The sequence below is a fragment of the Coenobita brevimanus genome, chromosome 59 (assembly GCF_032717465.1).
Source record: "Coenobita brevimanus isolate Jiangsu-jjx chromosome 59, ASM3271746v2, whole genome shotgun sequence".
Taxonomy (NCBI): domain Eukaryota; kingdom Metazoa; phylum Arthropoda; class Malacostraca; order Decapoda; family Coenobitidae; genus Coenobita; species Coenobita brevimanus.
The window spans coordinates 17,660,968-17,681,979 of record NC_137012.1 but is presented as its reverse complement, the minus strand read 5'-3'; the positions used below and the strand labels follow the sequence as shown (position 1 = coordinate 17,681,979).

The 21,012-nt window shown below is 42.8% G+C and overlaps 1 protein-coding gene across 1 annotated transcript in view; it reads left to right on the top strand.

Moving 5' to 3' along the window:
- The first annotated feature begins 13,530 nt into the window (after positions 1-13,530).
- LOC145402917 (uncharacterized) overlaps positions 13,531-21,012 on the top strand; it is a 100,086-nt gene continuing 92,604 nt past the window's right edge. Inside the window, exon 1 of the mRNA XM_080274815.1 lies at positions 13,531-13,612. Coding sequence (XP_080130941.1) covers positions 13,531-13,612 — 82 coding nt within the window. The remainder of the gene's footprint in view (positions 13,613-21,012) is intronic.

The window sequence follows — 21,012 nt, the reverse complement described above, 5'->3', positions numbered from 1 at the left end:
CCTCGTTCCCTGCCCAAACCCCACCCCATCTCTCCCTCCTTGTCCCTCACTACACTCCCAACCCCCAACAGGCCCCTGAATGTCAGGCCTGATGTACGTACCTGTTTCGTATTATTTCTACTTCCCAAATTTTTACACCTCACTCTGTTCATTTCTCACTTCGCACCTACCAGTTTCTGTATATATGTAGTTGAAGAATGCTGTATGTTGTACTACAAACGACGCATCTTTTTTTTTTTTTTTTTTTCCCAGATTAGCACCTGTGAGTAGTGTCCGTCTGTGTTAGTTTTTGAAAGACTATGAGGCCTTGTAGGGCTACTCCCTGCACCTGTTTCATCTCCCCACACATACAAACACACCTGTTTTCATGGCTGGGGTGATAAATTCCGATGAAATGGAGAGTTTCCACAAGAGAAGTTGGTTGTTGCTGAAACTGTAATGATGTGATGAAGTGTAATGATAATGTGGTAATTATGATGGTGTGATAAATGTTTAACGAGAAGTTGTGACAGTAAAAAGAGAAATTGGAAACAATTTTTTTTTTTCGTTTCTTATGCATGCATTTATAGCATTATTCAACTTTATTTTGATGGCCTTGATGGTTATAAACATTTATATGCATCTGTGTTAGTTTTGGAATGATTATGAGGCCTTGTAGGGCTACTCCTCACACGTGTTTTATCTCCCCACACCTACATACACACCTGTTTTTATAGCTGGTATGACAAATCCCATTGAAATGGAGGGTTTCCACAAGAGAATTTGGTTGTTGCCAAAATTTTTCTCCCAAGTACCACCAAGGCCTTGTAGGCCTACTCCCCACACTAGTTATCTCCCCACACCTACATACACACCTGTTTTCATGGTAGATGTTACAGAACACAGTGAAGTGCTATCTTTTCAAGTGAAAAGCTGGTTATTTCCAACCCCCATACCTATAGGCCTACTCTCTACAGCCTACTGTATCTCCCCAGTCTAGTAATCTCCCCACACCTACATACACCTGTTTTCATGGTTGGTGTGACAAAACACTTTGAAATGACCTGTTTCAATAAGAAAAATAGGTAGTTAACAAAATTTTCATGTTTTCGATTGTTTTGGAGGGGTAACTATCATAAACTTTTTTTGAACTTTGACACGCAATTGTGCAGTAACCATTAGGCCTATGGGGGCACAGGTTGCGTTGTCAGGTGTGTAAATTCTTCCTCTTTGGCCAGAACACAGTCAATTTGCCCTTGGTGAAAATCGCCAGAACACCCCTGAATTGCGGTTGTGGGAGGTACCCTGCCTGAAATAATTGCCATCTTAAGGAGTTAATGGCATATTATGATTAAAAGAATTTCATATAAAAGAGACTCCGCTGTTGTAGAATGGATATGGAAGATGTGCAGATTGGCCTGGGAGGAAGGTAGAGTCCCGGAGGATTGGAAGTCAGGTACAAATATTATTCCCTTGTACAAAGGAAAAGGGGAAAAAGATGTGTATGGTAATCATAGGGGCATTTGTCTTCTTTGTGTAATAGGAAGAGTATATGGTAGGATACTTATTGACAGGGTTAGGGAAATAACAGAGAAATTAGTTGGAGAAGAACAGGGAGGTTTTAGGAAGGGAAGAGGTTGTGTAGATCAGATATTCATTCTTTGATCTTTAGTAGAAAAGTTTCTAGAGAAGGGAAAGAAGTTGTATGTGGGATTCATGGATTTGGAGAAAACATATGACAGAGTGGATTGACAAGGATTGTGGAAAGTACTGTATTAAGAATATATGGAGTAAATGAGAAATTGTTGAATGCTGTGAAGAGTATGTATGAGAGTGCTAAGGATGCAGTGCATGTGGATAGTGAACTTAGTGAATTTTTCTCTTTGAAGGTTGGATTGAAACAAGGATGTGTCATGTCTCCATGGTTGTTCAGTCTGTATGTGGATGGGGTTATAAAAGAGATACAAGGTAGGGTAGTGGATGTTGGAGTAGCCCTGATGAGAGAGGGCAGTGTTTGGAAACCATCTATACTGTTGTTTGCAGATGATATTGTGTTGTTAAGTGAAGATGAAGGGGGGGCTACAAGGCTTAGTGGATGAGTTTGGGAGAATATGTAAGAAAAGGAATCTACAGGTGAATGTAGGAAAGAGTAAAATTATGGTCTTTGAGAAAAATGAAGTCACTGAATGTATAGTGAGGTTGGATGAGGAGGAAATGGAAATGTGAGTGCTTTTAAGTACAGTACAATCCCTCCTATCCGGTATCCAGACAAATGGAATACTCAGAAAAACGGGAAAATTCAAGGGCTGGTAAAAACGTCAGTAAGTTATAACTGTGCACCATTTTGAATGGACCGCCAAACCGCCGTTTTATCGTGTCGGACTAAGCGAGGTGAAGGCATTTCTGGCTAATGTAAATCCCTAGTAAATCCTCTTAACCACCCCTCCTCCTCCCTCTTTCCCCTACTTGAATTCAGTCATCCTCCACACCCTCCACAATTTCCACAAATCACCAATCTGCTCTTTACCACCACACAGTTAACAAGCTCTCTTGCTGTTGTGTTGCTCTGATGGACGGTAATTTCAACATTCCAAAATGCCTAAAGAGCAAACTAAACGTAAGCGTGTCGTGCCTACCTCGAAACAGAAGCTGGACATATGCAATAGACTTGAAAAAGGCAAACATTATAAAACACTGATGACCGAATATAATGTAGGAAATCCAACGATTTATATCAAGACCCAAGCATCCAAGCTCAATGAATTTTTCATGAAAAGCAAGACAAGTAAGTCCATTGAAAAAAGACATACTCTTCGTCGTTCGAGTGGTTTTGCTTAGAAAGATCTAGAGGAGCACCTATTTCTGGTCCTCTTATCCAAGAAAAAGCAAGAGAGCTTCACAATAAAATGAATACAGAAGTCGAATGTGATTTCAGTGTTGGATGGTTAAATCGTTTCAAAGACAGGCATGGAATTTGTAAGCCAGACGGTAGCTCAGTTGGTAGAGAGGTGGCCTGCGGTCCTACCGGACCCAGGTTCGAATCCCCGCTGGGGTAGGGAACAGTTTAAGGATTTGAATTTCATAACAGGCAGACTTTACCAATCTACCAGAAGACCCGCCGACATGTCGTAAAAATACCCCCGCTAATACCAATACACCATTCCTGTATGAGACAGCCCTAGCATGTATTCAGTATGGACGGTGGGTGTTAGCGTCGAAGTGGTGACATGTAGAGGTGTATGATATGTAGGAGGACTACTGGGCCTTGAGACCAGGCTGTGAAGCCTATGCCCAGAGTCGAGCACATTAAAAAAAAAAAAAAAAAAAAAAAATCTCGGGAGAGAGCAAATCAGCAAACGCCGGTGTTTTTCTTCCTAACGGACCGACTCAAACTTGCACCACATAAATTCATTTTAGAACGCATGTGTGCTGGCAGAGATGAAAAAAAAAAAATGTTAATAGGAATGAAGGTTTACTTTGTTGGAAGAAAAAAAAATATATATGCTTGCACTTCATAAGTACATCATGTATTTTATTTTGTGCAAAACAGCTGATTGGCAGCAGGTGAAGGGTGGAATGATGGAGGTCAGTCGGGGCCGGGACCGTAAACAAAGCTTGTGTTGGGGCACAGGTGTGATAATTCTACAGTGCAGTCTTAACATCAGTTCACCAATAAATGTTCAAGATTTTATTTCTTTATTTTTCCACTTTTATGAGTACAGTACATACAACGAATACTTTGGTAGTTAACAGAATGGTGCAAAACAGTGGCGGAATGGTGGCGGTCAGTTGGGGCCGGGATCGTAAACAAAGCTGATGTGGGGGCACAGGTGTCGTGATAATTTACCAGTAAATATTCAGGATTTTATATCTTTAGTTTTCCACATGAGTACAGTACATACAAGAAATTATTCGGTAGTTAACAGAATGGACTTGTGCATTTTGCAGTACCGGTACTGCTTGATTGGATGCACATGCATTAGGACTATGGTGTGTGTTTACGAGGCAATTTTTCAGGTGGAAAATCTTGGTGTGCCCCCTGTTGTGAGTGGTGAGTACCTGAATTGTATTTACTGCTGTGATAATGATCACCTTTGTATAGATTTGAACATCAGAACTACGGGAAAAATCTGTAACCGGGAAGGTGAATTCCCCAAGCTGCCCGGTTAACTGGGATTGTACTGTACTTGGGTAGTGTTATGGGTAAGGATGGAAGTTTAGAGGGTGAATTGCTTGAAAGGGTACAACAATAGAGAAAGGTTGCTGGTTCCTTGAAAGCAGTGATAAGAAACAGGGAAGTGAGCATGGAAGTGAAAAAGTTATTACATGACAGTATTGTGATACCAGCTCTAACATTTGGAAGTGAAGCTTGGACCTTGTTGAAGGGGCAGAAGTCAAGAGTGAGAGCAGTGGAAATGAGTTATTTAAGGGGAGCCTGTGGAGTCACATGGAGAGACAGACTGACAAATGAGGAAGTGAGGAGCAGGGCTGGAGTAGTTGTAATTGTAATTTAATTGAAATTCAATTGATTACAGAAATGTAGTAATTGTAATTATAATTGTAATTGAAAATAAAACTGAAGTAATTGTAATTGTAATTAATTAATTGATAAGTTAATTGTAACAATTGTAATTGTGAAAGGAGAGGAAAGTGGTACTGGTAAGGTAACCCTGTACCAAGCTGTCACTATGGGATTAAGATGTCCTAGTATTAACCCACCTAAGCCACGTTTTGTTGGTTCTACTGACTTTGTCCCGAACACCTGTTCTCTCATGGGACCTGACCCAGCTCCTTGTACCCCTTGGATTGGAAGTCCGAGGCTCAGGATCTCGTGGTGGAAGAGGGGTATGATCCAGGGCCCTTGCTCCTCCTTAATCCCTAGATTTTACCAGTCACTGATGCCAACATCACCAGAGAACTCCTCCTACTCAGGTTGCTTGGGAGAGGCTGGACTGAATAAAAAAGCACAGAGAGGGTGAAGGCTTGACACACTTGCTCACACTCTCTCCTAGACACACACTCCTCACAGCCCACACACAGAGACTGGGAACTGAAGTCTCACATCCTTGGTTGTGATCATTCAGAATCCCGACACACAGCATTTAACATTGCATCTGCCTATGAGGAAACTGTCAGTCGGTTCAGTATTTAAGGGAAAGTAAAGAAATTTGTAGCTGATAATGCATCTTAATGGTGAATGATGACATTTCCTTGCCAAGTTTCTACATAGATCAGGAAGAATAGGGGGCTGGAAATTCATGTGACCCTAACATCATTGGTGAGGATATTTGCTTAGATGTTCTGACTTACCTTCCTCAAAGAATGGGATGTTTCGCACATACTCAGCAACAGTGTGTGAGATATGGGTTTACTTACCCAAATGTAAAAAATTCACTACTCTCATCAACGCTTCAGAAAATTGCATCCTTGATCAACTCACTGAGGATATCAACAGTAGCTGCTCCGTACCTTTGATCTAAAGGGATTGTTCTACAGACACAAAATGTGACAGGATAGAATTCACAGCTGAAAATGGTGAAATCTGTACTCAATAACCCTGTTGAGGTGAATAATGCAATTGATCTTCTGTCCCAGAGAAGGCAGAGGAGTAAGAAAATCATGCTAGTGGAGATTTCTGCCTTAAAGGAGCTTGTGATTGTCCTCATACCTTTCTGCGAGGCCTTGGAAGTTGTGGAGGACAGAAGAAGGTGACCATAATTGCTATTGAACTGGTAATTCAGGGAATTAATCACTCTCTGAAGAATCTAATTCATAATACCAAATTACAATACTGTGAACAACTGGCTAAAGTGCTATTGGACTCTGTGAAGAAAAGATTGGCTCCATACTTGGAAATGAGAGATGTTCAAGTGGTGGCTTTTTTGTATCCTAGGTTCAAACTGGACTGGCTTTCACTACAAGAGAAGAAGGACCAAGTGCTGGCATATGTCAGGGAAATGCTTGAAGAATTGGAGGTGGTTCACGAGGGGTCAATAATGGATAAAGAGTGTGACAAGGATGATCTAGCAGCAGGATTACCAGAATCAAAAAGACCCAGACTGTTTTATTTTATACCAAAATGTTCATCAAAGCTCCAAAATCACTGGGGATCAGAGGGAAGCACAGTTCCAGTGGGTCTTATGTTGAAGCAGTATGTAGAGCAAGGAACTTTGCTATTTTCCAGTGATCCAATGCTATACTGGAAAGAAGTGTCACAAGCTTTGCATCCACTGAAGAACCTTGCAAGAGAGGTAATTGGGTTTACTGCTGCATCTGCTCCATCAGAGCGAGTTTTCAGCGTTGCCGGAAATTATTTCACTGCAAACAGATCTCAGCTTGGTGCCACTTCTTTCCGTTCAATGTTATTAATTAAATGCAGTAGTGAATTGCTTGAAAAACTACAGGCTTTTTAGTTACTGTCTGCAACTTGTACAAAAATAAAATCTTGATTTTTATTTTCAAATTAGTTTGTGCCACTGTAAGTAAAGGACAATCTTACGGTGCCAAATTTGTATTTTTCATAACCATAACAATTTTTTTCCAAAATTGGGAATTTGTAATTATAATTGATTTTGTTTTCCAGTAATTGAAATTGCAATGTAATTGCTGTTCTCAAATGTATTTGTAATTGTAATTGTAATTAAATTTTGAAGTGTAATTGCTCCAACCATGCTGAGGTGCATTGTGGTGTGGATGTGGATGTGATAGGAAGTGTTAGGAGAAACACATTGAGGTGGTTTGGCCATGTAGAGAGGATGGAGAGTGAGAGACTGATGAGGAGAGTGTATGTGAGTGAGGTGGAAAGGGGGGAGAGGGAGGGGGAGGCCAAGGATGAAATGGAGGGATAGAGTGGAGAGGTATATGAGAGAGGGGTGTGTGAGCTGGGAGCAGAAGATTGAAATAGCAGGGGACAGGGCAGTGTGGAGGTGATTTGTTTGTGGCCACCCCTTACGTGATTAAGGCATCTGGCAATAGGTATATAGACAGACTACATACCAGTAATCATGTTAATTCGGGAGTAAAATACAGTAATCACTCGATTATCCGACATGATAGAGCCAAAGGCATGCCCGGGGAATGATTCCACCCGGATGATCATCAAGCTTTCCCCCCCTCCCCTTCATCTATCTATCTATTGCTGGACGCCTTAATCCCGAAAGGGGTGGCCACAAACAAATCGCCTCCATGTCGGCTGGTCCCCCGCCATTTCACTGCCCTGCTCCCAGCTCACCCCCCTCTCATATACCTCTCCACTCCATCTTTGGCCTCCCTGTCCCTCTTCCCCACTCCACCTCACTCACATACACTCTCCTCATCAGTCTCTCACTCTCCATCCTCTCCACATGGCCAAACCACCTCAGTGTGTTTCTCCTAATTCTTCCTGTCACATCCACATCCACACCACAATGCTCCATCGCATCCTTATTTGTCAGTCTGTTTCTCCTTGTAACTCCACATGCTCCTCTCAAATAACTCATTTCCACTGCCTCCACTCTTGACTTGTGTCCCTTCAACAAGGTCCAAGCTTCACTTCCATACGTTAGGGTTGGTATTGCAATACTGTCATGTAGTAACTTTTTCACATCCGTGCTAACTTCCCTGTTTCTTATCACTGCTTTCAAAGAACCACCAACTTTTCTTCCTTGTTGTACCCTTTCTAGCTCTTCACCCTCTAACCTTCCATCCTTACTCATCCCCTACCCAAGTACTTAAACACACTCACATTTTACTATTCCTCCTCATCCAGCATCACTGTACAGTCACTAACTTCATTTCTCTCAAAGACCATAACTTTACTCTTCCCTACACTCACCTTCAGATTCCATTTCTTACACACTTTCCCAAACTCATTCACTAAGCCTTGCAGCTTCCCTTCATATTCACTTAACAACACAGTATCATCTGCATACATACCCTAAATTTGAAGCCATTGTAAAAGGCCACTACAGTACATCATACAACACCTGTTCTTGGTGTTTTACACTACTGTATTTGGTGAAACAGACCTATAAACAACAATCAAGAAATTACCATGGTCAAACGGACCCATCAACCACAGACAGGCAATTACCACTGCAGGGCCATACCCTGCAGTAACATCATATTGCACAGTAGTGTACATGTTAATGCCGGCTGCAGAAGAAAAATGCAGTGGGCACACAAAACTTTATGGTAAAATGGAATAAAATCGTAGTAAAATAGAATAAAATCATGGAACAGTACTATAAGCTAGAATAAAATCAAGGATCAGTACAGTCAGTAGAATAAAACCGGCTTCTTAAAAGTACAGTGGACACAGAGAATGTAATGGTAAAATGGAATAAAATCATGGTAAAATAGAATAAAATCTTGGAACAATACACTCAGCCAGAATAAAACTGGCTACACAAGAAAAAAGATGTGGCCACACAAAACGTTATGGTAAAATGGATAAAATCATGGTAAAATGGAATACATTAATGGAACAGTAGATTAAAGTAGAATAGAATAACAGAACAGTACAGTCAGCTAGAATAAAATGAAAACAACATTCACAGTTCCTCACAGGGCGTCGTGTGGAATAACCCACCAGCTCCCTGACTCTGTTGTTCAATGCTGCGGCTGGTGAAGTTGTTGCACTGCACAGTACAGTAAATCCCATGTGGTCTAGTGGCATACCTTGATAAGCTTAGTTGGAGTCTGAGTCAAGGAAGAGCTCCTGCAGTTGGCCCAGGGGAGCGGCTGTGGGATGTGGTGGTGGACTGCCCACTTTAGGTGACAATGAAAGCAGCTGCAAACTCACGTCTAGGGGAGACACAACAGCTAACGATGTGCTAGGTTGTGGTTCTGTTGCCAAAGGCCTGGTTTGATGCTGTGATGGTGGCAGAGAAGAGGTGAACTGGGCAGGAATCAGAGGCTTGAAAAAGGAGTCGATCTTGGACTGGCGATAGGGATGACAATTTTGGTGTCAAAGGACAGTGTGCCTCACAGAACACAGATCCTCCAGAAGGCGAAGAGGCACCATCTCCCTGTCATAGTCCTGGTACTCAGCATACTCAAGCACATACCCGAGGTGTTCCTGGAATGTGCTCTGGCGGGGGATGGCTGGAGTACTGCTGTTCTCTATGTCATCTGTGTCGTCCTCGTTGCTCTTTTCGACTGGGCAGCAGCTACAGAAGTGGTGATCTCGACATCAGACATAACCTGATAGCTAGGATCACCCCCATCATCGTCTAAGCACTCCTTCACATCATCGAGATCCACAGCCTCGCCCGCATTACAAAGATGAGTGTGAAAGTCGTCCACATCAAAGCCCAGAAAGTCGTGTCTGCTCTCGTGTCCCAGAAGGAGACATGACCAACCACTCTTAAGGTTTTAATGGAGTCTTCCTTCCATGCACTTGCGCAGTTGTACACTTCTGACTTGAGGTTGTAGCGTCGCACTTGAGGTTGCACATCAAGCCCCTGTCTTTGCTCTTCCTCGTCCTTGGGAACATCCATCAATTTGTCGAGGAACCTCCGACAGTACAGTCTCTTTCTGACCATGATCACATCCTGGTCCATTGATTCAGAGCAGTGGTACAGTAGAACCTCAATTATCCGCAAGCCAGTAAACCAGAATTGGCGCTACCGGACAATTTAAAGAAAAATTCCAAAGTCGGTCAACCGGGGAAAATCCAGGACCTAACTGGCACTTCAAATTCACCATGCAACCATCCTGCCCGAATGTTTTCATTCGTTCGTCACCAGAGCGCATCACCGCAGTCCCCGCCATTGTTTTGAGGGTTAACAGTATAAACACGACAACACACCGCTGTTTTATTGCAATTTTCCGTAATATTTGGTGGAATATCAGCCATGGTTCCTGGTACAACTACTGGTAAGAGTATACCCAAGCATAAGAGAGTGGTACTGACACTGAAACAGAATATAGACATCTGTAAGAGCCTGGAGAAAGGTGCTTGCATGAGTGATTTGACTCATGAGTACAACGTAGGGTCCGGTACTATTTATGATATACGCAAGCAAAAAGGACAAGCTTTTGAAGTATGTCACACAGTCTAATGTTGCTCAGATTAAAGAAAACAGACATACACTTAAGACAGAAAAGTTTGAAGAGTTGGAAACTGCTATACGAGTGGTTTTGGGGGAAAAGAGCAGAGGGTTGTGCCGTCACTGGACCTCTCCTCATTGAAAAAGCGCGTGCTTTTATGAACAAATGGGAATAAAAGAGCTGTGTGCTTACACCCTAGGTTGGCTACATTGTTTTAAGAAACACCACAGCATTAGGAAACTTGAGATTTGTGGCAAGAAAAGGTCGGCTGATAAGAGTGCAGCCAAGGATTTCAAAGAGAAATTTTGTGAATTGCTAGTGGAACACAACCTCAATCCTGAACTTTGTTACAGCACCGACAAAACTTCCCCTTTTTTCGCATGATGCCTGAGAAGATGTTGGCAGGGCCATCTGAGAAAGTAGCCTCTGGATTTAAGAAAAATAAAGAGAGAGTGACTGTCCTGTTGTGTTCCAGTGCTGCAGGCATGCATAAACTTAGGCCTCTGGTGATTGGGAAGTTTAAGTCGCCCCGAGCTTTTAAGGGACTAGTCCATCTCGCTGTTGATTATAAGTCCCAAACGAGTGTTTGGATTACAAGATACATATTCATTAATTGGTTCCACCATCATTTCATGCCCCAGGTCAAACAGCACCTGAGGGAAAGAGGACTTCCCGAGGATTCAAAGGTCATTCTGTTCCTCGAAAATTGTCGGGTCCATCCTGAGGCAAAGGAACTGGTTAACGGGAACATTATGGCTATGTATCTCCCCCCCCTAACATCACGTCATTAATTCAGCCACAGGACCAGGGCGTAATCCAGGCAGTAAAATTCAACTACGGAAAAATCTACTCCCATAAGTGTGTGAACTTCACTGGTGGTATGCCGAAATTCCAAAAATCTTTCAGCTTGAAGGAGTGCATTTTTGCCCTGGCTGATTCTTGGAAGAAAATTGCCAAGACAACTTTAGTTAAGGCATGGAGGGAAGTGTGGCCAGATATTGAAACCATAGCCATGCAACCTGACAAGAGGGAGGAAGAGCCTGAGCATCAGATGATCGAGGATATCTTTGCCGAAGCTCCTAGGTACACTACCATCCATTCCGCCAGCTTGAACATGCTGAACTACAGAAGTGGCTAGATGCAGACAAGGAAACCCCAACAGAAAAAGTTCTGTCTGACCAGGAAATCATTGACAGTGTTCTTTTATCTGAAAAGAAAGATGTGGAAGAGGTGGATTCAAGCGATGAGGAAGAGGAGGAAGGAGTATGTTCGTGGAAGGATGCTGATGAATCATTTTGAAAGATCATCTGATTCATGGAGAGAAATCAAGCCTATGCAGCTAATGGACTGCTTCATTTTCGTAGCCATTATGATGACTTCCAAAATCGCAGTTGTATAGCAATCAAAGAGTCAGACATCAGGGACTTTTTCACAAGGGGTAAACATGCAAAAACAGCAAACATTTCACTCATATCCTCCTGTTCATTTGTTGGGTTCCCAGATAGTAATGCATCAACGTCCACACCAGCAAGTACTCCAGCAAAAACGGCTGCTCCACCAGTCTTCCCCATCAGGCCTGTTCGACCCCCAGCCAATCTATCCACTCGCGTCGATAAGCCTGTATCACCCACAACTCTGCCACCCCCACCCAGCCCTCCCTCTAAATCTGAATCTGACGTGGATGATGTGATGGTGATGAGTGATGATGGTGAGTGATCATGTACAGTAAATACAGTAAAAAAAAAATAAATAAAAGGAAAATATAAAAAAAGAAAAAAAAAAAATGTACGTAGCATAGTTGAAGGATACAGTAATTTTAGCAGTGGTTAACATTTAATTTTTACAGTACTAGCTCAGTAAACATAAGTTTATTATACATTATACAGTTGTATTGGACATTAAATAAAATTATTACTGTAGAGGTTGAGTGGCTTTTGGATGGGTTGGGAGGTGGATTACTGCAGCCTACTGGAGCATCGACGAGTCATGGGTGAGTACACATTACACATTACTGTATTATTGTACATTGTATGCTATACATATACACAAGTTACATTAATTTTATGTATTATTACATTATTATATATGTGGTATTATTACTGTATATGCAAGTACTTCTGTAGTGTACGGTGTAAGATGACAGGAAATGGATGTTATTCAATCATCCGGAAAAATCACTTTTCCATAATTTTGAATTCCCCGTGGCTCCCGGATAATTGAGGTTCTACTGTATTAGGTGCCGAAAACTTGCTCCTAATGTGACCGTCATCTGCAATCAGTTCCTTCTCTGAGGGATGCACGGGGGCATTGTCAAGGAGAAGAGCCTTTCCTTGGTCACGAGGAATTCCAAGTTCCCCCGTTTGATAACGGATGACCTCCTTGATAAAATGCCTGTGGAACCAATCTCTGAAGATCTTGCAGGTAAGCCACGTCTTCACAGAATGGCACCACACAATGGAAGGACATCCATTAGCCCATGGAGGCAACAGGGCTGTTTTGCACGCCCAAGAACAATGGGTTTCAGCCGGTGCTACGTTGCTTAGACAACTCGTGGCCAGGCACACTCTTCTCCTTTTCATCTACCAGAGTGTTTGTGGGCACTCAGAGGTAGACAAGGCCAGTTTCGTCTGCATTATAAAGTTGATCTAGAGCGAGGCACTCCTCATCTACCAGGGTGTCTGTGGGCACTGAGCTGTAGAAAAACCAAGCCTAGGATGCCTTGAATCCAGGGACATTGTGAAGGCGAGCAAGCTTCTCAGCAGTGGCTTTCAACTCGGTACCATGCACTAGCACACCTGCAGCCCGTTCCTGGTGATACCAGATCAATGTCGAACGGTCAGCATCAGCATGCCAGGGGAAACTCATAGTCATCCATTCGGTATTGCGTCTGTTTGTCTCTCGCCGAAGTCTGCCTTGTACTGGGTGAGTTTGTCACGAGATTTCCTTACGTCATGTAGGGTTGAATGGGCTAGCTCGTACTCCTTTAAGATGTGGAAAATAGAATGTCCCTCATCAGTCTTACCCAGGATCTCACACTTCTACTCCAGGGTCAACACTGCCCTCTTCCTTTTCCCTGGTGGAAGGGCCATCAACATACCCAAGGATGAGACATGTAAGGAATAACAAGGCCTGAAGCAGGTTGGGAATCACCAGAAATGCAACCACACGCACTGCCATGACAACTTTCACGGAGATGTTTATTCTATGGCTGTCGCGCGGGAAATGGGAACGACTAAGAAGGGTCTCTAGTGGATGGTGGGTGAAGTACAGAGCCTAGTAGCATTCCCAACTGGGCTGTCGTCTGCCTGGGTGAGAAGTGTTCGTGCTGTCAAAATTTCAGTCTGGAGGCAAGAATTTTGTCCGGATATTTTGAAAAAATGTATGATCAATGGTTTTTTACAGCCAAATCACAGTGTATGGATGATGGATTGTCTGGGTAGTGGTCGTCTGGATAGTTGGGTGATTACTGTTTACAGTCAACTCGCATATATCACAAGTTTAGTCACAGTTTTCTAATTCATGGTACTCTTCCAGCCAGACTGTGATCTCTTTGTTGCTGTAACCAGTTTCATAGCCATGGTCTCTGCCGTTGCTGTCCCAGGTAACTCATTTCTGAGGAGTTTTCCAGGTCACAGCATCATTTATGTTAGTCTTGGCTGGAAGCCAATCATATTCAAGCATGACAAGCCAATCACAGCGCTCCTGACTCACGCCTAGCAGCAAGTGGGTGCACTAGTCCACCCTGTTGTCCATGCTACTACCATACTTGCCTAATGCTGAGAGGCTGTAGTGTGCCTCAGGCCTCGCAACCCCCTCCCCCTCCCCCATCCACTTAAGCATTGTCATCAGTCGGAGTCAGGTAAGAGCCTTTCAGTGTTGTTCATTTCCATTAAATATATGCATTACATACTGTTTTTAAAGGATGTTAATGTTCGTTGGAGACAAGTTGGGTGTGTATGGTGGTAGGAGTCAACTGTTATTTTAGTCTTAATACCTACTGTGACTTAGAAGTTCTGCGAATCAGAACTGAGAGGTTAAACTCATAAGTAATTTTCCCCATAAGTTATGTTGTTTATGATTCGCAGAACTTCTAAGTCACAGTAGGTATTAAGACTAAAATAACAGTGAATTACCGGAGTTGACTGTACTAATTTTCTGTGAAGAATGCAGTGATTTTATTTGGTTGTTCCTTTCTTTGCTCATCCACACCTTGTGCTCCTGCCAGCAATGCTGCTTCCTTATATACACACTTGTGAGATGCATGTGGTTATTCATGAAGTATGTGGATGGGTAGATACTGAATGTTGTCATGAGATGCATATTTGTTAAATGCTTATAGCATGAGGAACAAGACTCTACTGTAAGTTTAAAAGTATAGGTGAACGAACGAAGCCTTGTGGAACCCCATTAGGGATGTTTCATGTTTGTGATCACTCGCCTTGGAGTGTAACCTTAGCATATCTACCAGATAAGTACAGTAGTTGTCTAGCCAGCATTTGGTTATGTCTGCTACTTTGTGTTGTAGATTTTGGTGATTAATTTGCCTTGAGGGATGGTATCAGAGGCTTTACTAATCTCGTGTAATATGTGTATGCTGTCTGGGTCTTGCGAAGTTGATGCAGTCAGATGCTTGTTATGTGGGGTTAATTAGTAAGGAGTTTGTGTGGTGTAGTGCACTAAAGCTATATTTTGAGAGGGCATGAGATGTGACTTTGTTAAGAATTGAGGCCTTCATTTATCATGGATGGCATACTAAATAGTGTTGTGGGGATGTATGAAGAAGAGTGTGTTGGGTCATTGTTTTATTTAAGCATATATAATTTCTGTGTGTTTCCTTTTTTTTTTTTTTTTTTTTTCCCTGCAAGGAAGAAGTAACCAAAGGCCAGGAGCCCACAAATCATTCATTTCAAAAAAGAAAAAGAAAAAAATACAAAAGAGAGCCAAATTCAATATCCGTTCATTTTGAGATGCCTGGTCACACTGCATTTGAAAGAGTGGAGATCATAGGAAGTAGGAAATACAGACAGAGGGAGACAGCTCCAGAGTTGGCCTGTTGCATAAATGAAAGACTGGAAGTAACGATTAACTCTTGCATTATTGACCTGGACAGAAAAGGGATGAGATTTTTTTTTGTTTTTTTTGTGAGGAAGAAGGAACCAAAGGCTGAGCCCGCAAAAGTTCCATCCAAGAAAAAAAAAAAAGTACAAAACAGAGCCAAAATCAAGATCCATTCATTTCGAGATGCTTGGACACACTGTGTTTGAAAGACTGGAGATCATAGGAAGTAGGAAATACAGACAGAGGGAGACAGTTCCAGAGTTGACATGTTGCATAAATAAAGGACTGGGAGTAATGGTCAACTCTTGCATTAAAGAGTTGTACAGAAAAAGGGCGAGAGTTTGTTACCAGAAGGGTGCTACGCACTTGTAGAGGTGGAGGGATGCTAGCAGACAGTTCAGAGGAGCAGCGACCATTAAAGTAGCGATAGAAAAGACATAAAGAGGCAACAGTGCGACGAAGAGACAGAGGTTGAAGGGAGTCAGTAAGAGGAGGAGAGTTAAAGAGACGAAAAGCCTTTGACTCCACCCTATTGAGAAGAGCTGTATGTGGAGAGCCTCCCCAAGCATGAGAGTTGTACTCTAAACAGGTTGTGAATAAAACTCGTGCATAAAGTCAACAACTGTGCGGGGGTAAAGAAGGCACACAGTTGGCTTAGCGCACCTGTTCTCATGGAAGCAGATTTTACAAGAGATGCAATATGATCTTTCCAAGATAAATGCTGAGTGAATGAAACCCGAAGCGTGTTCAAGGATGATGCAGGTTTGAGCTGGATATTATTAAACATTAGTGGGTACTCCTGTGGAAGATTTGCATGGGTTGATGGGTGTAAAACTGAGTCTTTGATGCATTAAAAACAACCAGATTATTTTTACCCCAGTGAGAGATTTGAGCCAAGTCAGACATTAGGTGTGCCATAGCCTCATTCCTTGTTTGTTGAAGTAACTGCTGAGATGGACGTTGCAGAAACGGAATGGAAAGGTGAAGGGTGGAATCATCAACATACGAGTGGATAGGGTTAGATGTACAGCTTAGAAGATCATTGATGAATAAAAGAGAGAGAGTTGGTGATAGGACAGAGCCCTGAGGAACACTACTTTTGGTAGATTTAGGAGTAGAATGATGGCCATCTACAACAGCAGCTATAGAACAACCAGAAAGGAAGCTATAGATGAAGGTACAGATAGAAGGATAGAAACTGTAAGAGGGTAATTTGGAAATTAAAGATTTATGCAAGACTCGATCAAAAGCCTTTAAGATGTCAAGTGCAGTGGCAAAGCTTTCGCCAAAGTCCCGAAAGGAGGAAGACCAGGAGTCTGAAAGGTAGGTGAGAAGATCGTTAGTGGAACGTCCCCGACGGAACCCATACTGACGATCAGAAAGATGGTTGTGATAGGAAAGATGCTTTAAAATTTTTCTCTTAAGAATAGACTTGAATACTTTTGAGACACAGGATGTTAAAGCATTTGGGCGATAGAGGGTTGGGAATGGTCTCCCTTCCTTGGGACTGGCTGAATGAGAGCAAACTTCCGGCAAGAAGGAAAGGTATAAATTGATAGACAAAGGCAGGGTGTAAGCACAGAAGCACAGTTCTTGAGGATAACAGGAGGGACTCCATCAGGCCCATATGCCTTGTTAGTATTGAGGCCAGTGATGGCAAGAAATACATCAGCTGAAGAAATTTTAATGTCAGCCATGAGAAAGTCAGAAGGGGGAAGTGATGGAGGAATAGCACCAGAATCGTCTAAGGTGGAATTGGAGGAGAAAGTCTGACCGAAGAGATCTGCTTTATCAGTAGAAGAAATAGCTACAGAGCCATCAGAGTAGAAAGGGGGAGGGAAGGATGATGAGGTAAAGTTGTTAGAAAGGCTTTTGGCAAGGTGCCAGAAGGAGCGGGAAGAATTCAAGTTGGAGAGTTGAGAGCATTTAGCATGGATGAAATTATTTTTAGGAGAGTGAAGAACAGACTTAACATGATTCCGGGCAGATACATAAAAAAGGTGTGATTCAGGAGTGGGTTGGCTCTGGTACCTTTTATAGGCCCTCTCCTTGTAATGGACAGCATTAGAGCAAGTGTGATTAAACGAAGACTTTCTTGCATTAGTGAAAGGATTTGAGAAAGGAATGTATGCTTCCATGCCCAAGAGAATAACCTCCGTAATGTGAAAGGCACACTCAGATGGCTCCTGGCCATGGAAGCAATAATCATTCCATGGAAAATCAAAGAAGTACTGCCTGATGGCCTCCCAATCAACCACTCCAAAGTGCCATAATTGTCATTTCATTGGAGGGTCCACAGGCTGTACCGAAGTGATAGGACAGGTTAAGGTAAGAAGGTTGTGATCAGAGCCCAACGGAGAGAAAAGATCAACAGTGTACGCAGAAGGATTAGTTGTAAGGAAGAGGTCATGTATGTTGGAGCTGTCTTCAAGGCAGTCAGGGATATGGCTAGGGTGCTGTACAAATTGCTCTAGGTCATTGAGGGTAGAACAGATGTAGGCTTGTTCACCAGGTGGATCAATGAAAGGAGAGGAGAGCCAAAGGTGTTGGTGAACACTGAAATCTCCTAGAATGAAGATTTCAGAGAAAAGAGAAATGGATAGAATGTGTTCCATTGGAGAAGTAAGATAGTCAAAGAATTTTTCATAGTAGAAATTGGGGATAAGTAAACAGCACAGATATACAGTATTTAGTCACAGAATGACAGGAAAGCCGAAGCCAGAGAGTAGAGAATTCAGAAAAATCAAGTTCAGGAACATGAGAGCAAGAGAAGTTGTTGACTACATATACACAACAGCCACCTTTGGCTTTGAAATGAGTAGAGAAAGTAAGAGGATACAGAAAAGGGTTTGGTATCATTTGACTCAGACGGATGAGTCTAAGTTAGGAAGAGAAGATGCATATGAGTAATTGCTGATGTTGTGAGGGTGTGGATGCTGTGCACTCCTAAATGTTTCAGGTGTAGGTTGCTGATGCTATCCTGCCCGCTGCTTGTCAAGTTCTTTTTTTTCTTCATATTGTTACAGGTACATGGGGGTAGGGGGGTTTCAAGAATACTCCCCCAGTATCCGTGGTTGTCGTACAAGGCGACTAAAAGGGTTGGTGGTGGGTTAGTGCCCCACGCTGTAAAAAGAACTAGCTAAAAAAGCAAATAAAGCGCCTCGAACCTGGACGGACCATATGTTGACGACTAAGGAACGGACAAAGGACATTCTGAGGGTGGGAACATGGAATGTGAGAGGAGTGAATGATGAAGTGAAAGAGAGAGAGATTGTTCAGATGCAAAAGTGGATATATGTGGATTGACTGAAATTAAATGGTAAGGTGAAAGGGTGAGAGAATGGGAATATGGTTTAGGTATATGTGCGGGAGTCAATGAGAATGAGAGGGCAAGAGAGGGAGTATGTCTGATGATAAGCAAGAAGTGGAAGGAGAATATAAGAGAGTATGGAACAGTGGGTGCAAGGACTGTATGGGTGAGGATGAAAGTAGGTATACAAGCGTGGGCGATTGTAAGTGTGTATGCCTCGACAGAGGATCGTGTGGCAAGAGTGAAAGATGAGTTTTGGGCGAGAGTAGAAGCATGTATGGACAAGTTTGAGAGGAGCGAGAGAGTGCTTTTGATTGGAGACATGAATGGCAAAGTTGGGAATGTATGAGTGGATTTAGTGGTTGGTCAGTGGGGTGTGCCAGCTGAAGTAGATGGGAATGGTAGTGCTTTGGTGGACATCTGTGCTTGTAAGGGGTTGGCAATAGCCAACACCTACTTTCGTCATAAGATGATCTACCGGTATACATGGAGAGTAATGAGGAGGATGGATGGTGAACTTGTTGAAAGAAAGGCAATGATAGACTACGTGTGTGTGGATGAACGAATGAGAAGACAAGTATTGGATGCAAGAGTGTGGAGAGGGTGGGGGAATGGAGTCTCGGACCATCACTTAGTGATGGCCAAGGTAGAGCTGCAAAGAAAGTGGTTGAGGAGACGAAGGGGAATACAGGAGGAAGCAGCTTCTGTGAGAAGAGTGGAGAAATTGCAAGATAGTGAGAAAATGACAGCGTATAAGAGCATAGTGGAAGAAAGATTGGGAAGGTATGAGCTAGAGCAGATGGAAGGGGTGGAAGACGTATGTAAGATATTCTCGAAAGAGATAGGCGCAGCGTGTGAGGTGGTTTGTGGAGTGAGGAGGAGATACAAGGGACAGCATGGTGGAATGACGAGGTGAAACGAGCTGTGGAACAAAAGAAGAAGACATATAGTGAATGGTTAGTGAGTAGAGGTAGGGGAGAAGATGAGAGAGAGAAGAGAGATGTATATGTGAGCAGAAGGGAGGTTAAGAGACTGGTGAAGGAGAGTAAGAAGAAAGTGGATGAAGAGTTTGGGAGGAATCTAAGTGTGAAAAGGAGGGAGAGTAAGAAATTGCTCTGGAAGGAGGTAAAGAAAGTAAGGCAGTGTGAAAGGGGAAATAGTAGGGGAGTGAAAGATGGGAATAATAGACTGTTGATGGAGAAGAGAGAGAAATTGAGGAGATGGAAGGAACACTTTGAGGATTTGTTGAATGTAGAGAGTGAGAGCAGTGCGAGTATAAGTGGTTGGGGAATGGCTGGGAGAAGAAGAGATGAGAGGAGGGAGGAAGAGATTAGTAGGGCGGAAGTAGTGGAAGCGATGAAGAAGATTAAGTTGGGAAAAAGCCCCAGGAATTGATGAACTGTGTGGTGAAATGATTAGGTATGGGGGTGAGATTGTTGTGGAGTGGATATGGAAGTTGTGTAGATTGGCTTGGGAAGAGGAAAGGGTTCCAGAGGACTGGAAATCAGGTATAATTGTTCCTTTATACAAAGCAAAAGGGGAGAGAGAAGTATGTGGTAACCATAGGGGTATTTGCCTTCTTAGTGTGACTGGTAAAATATATGGTAGAATACTCATTGATAGGGTTAGGCATATGACAGAGGAGCTAGTTGGAGAAGAACAAGGGGGATTTAGGAAGGGAAAAGGGTGTGTAGATCAGATATTTGTTCTAAGATGTTTAGTGGAGAAGTATCTAGAGAAGGGAAGGAAAGTGTATGCTGCCTTCATGGACTTGGAGAAAGCTTGTGACAGAATAGATAGGCAAGGTATGTGGAAAGTATTAAGAATATATGGAGTGGAGGGGAAATTGTTGAGTGCTGTGAAGAGTATGTACGAGGGAGCTAGGGCTACGGTGCGAGTGGATGGTGAGCTGTGTGAGTTCTTTGATCTCAATGTGGGACTGAAACAAGGTTGTGTGATGTCTCCATGGCTGTTTAATATATACATGGATGGGGTTGTAAAGAAGGTGCAAGGTAGGGCAGTGGATGTGGGGGTGGCTCTAATGAATGAGGGTGAGATTTGGAAGCTTCCGGAGTTGCTGTTTGCTGATGATACAGTATTGTTGAGTGAAGATGAATGGGAGTTGCAAGGTTTGGTGAATGAATTTGGGACAGTGTGTAGGAGGAGGAAGCTGAAAGTTAATGTAAACAAAAGTAAAGTTATGGTGTTTGAGAGGAATGAAGTCACAGAGTGTGCAGTGAGGTTGGATGGTGAGGATATGGAGAATGTGAGTGCATTCAAGTACTTGGGTAGTGTGATAAGTAAGGATGTAACTTTGGGGGATGAAGTGCGTGAAAGGGTACAGCAGGGAAGGAAGGTTGTTGGTACACTGAAAGCAGTGATGAGAAATAGGGAGATGAGTATGGAAGTTAAGAAGTCACTGCATGATTGTATTGTGATCCCTACCCTGACGTATGGAAGCGAGGCGTGGACCTTGCAAGAGGGGAACAAGTCAAGAGTGAGAGCAGTGGAAATGAGTTATTTGAGAGGAGCATGTGGAGTGACGTGGAGGGAGAGGTTGACGAATGAAGAAGTGAAGGAACGTTGTTCGGTGAATGTGGATGTGGATGTGATTGAGAAGATTAGAAGAAATA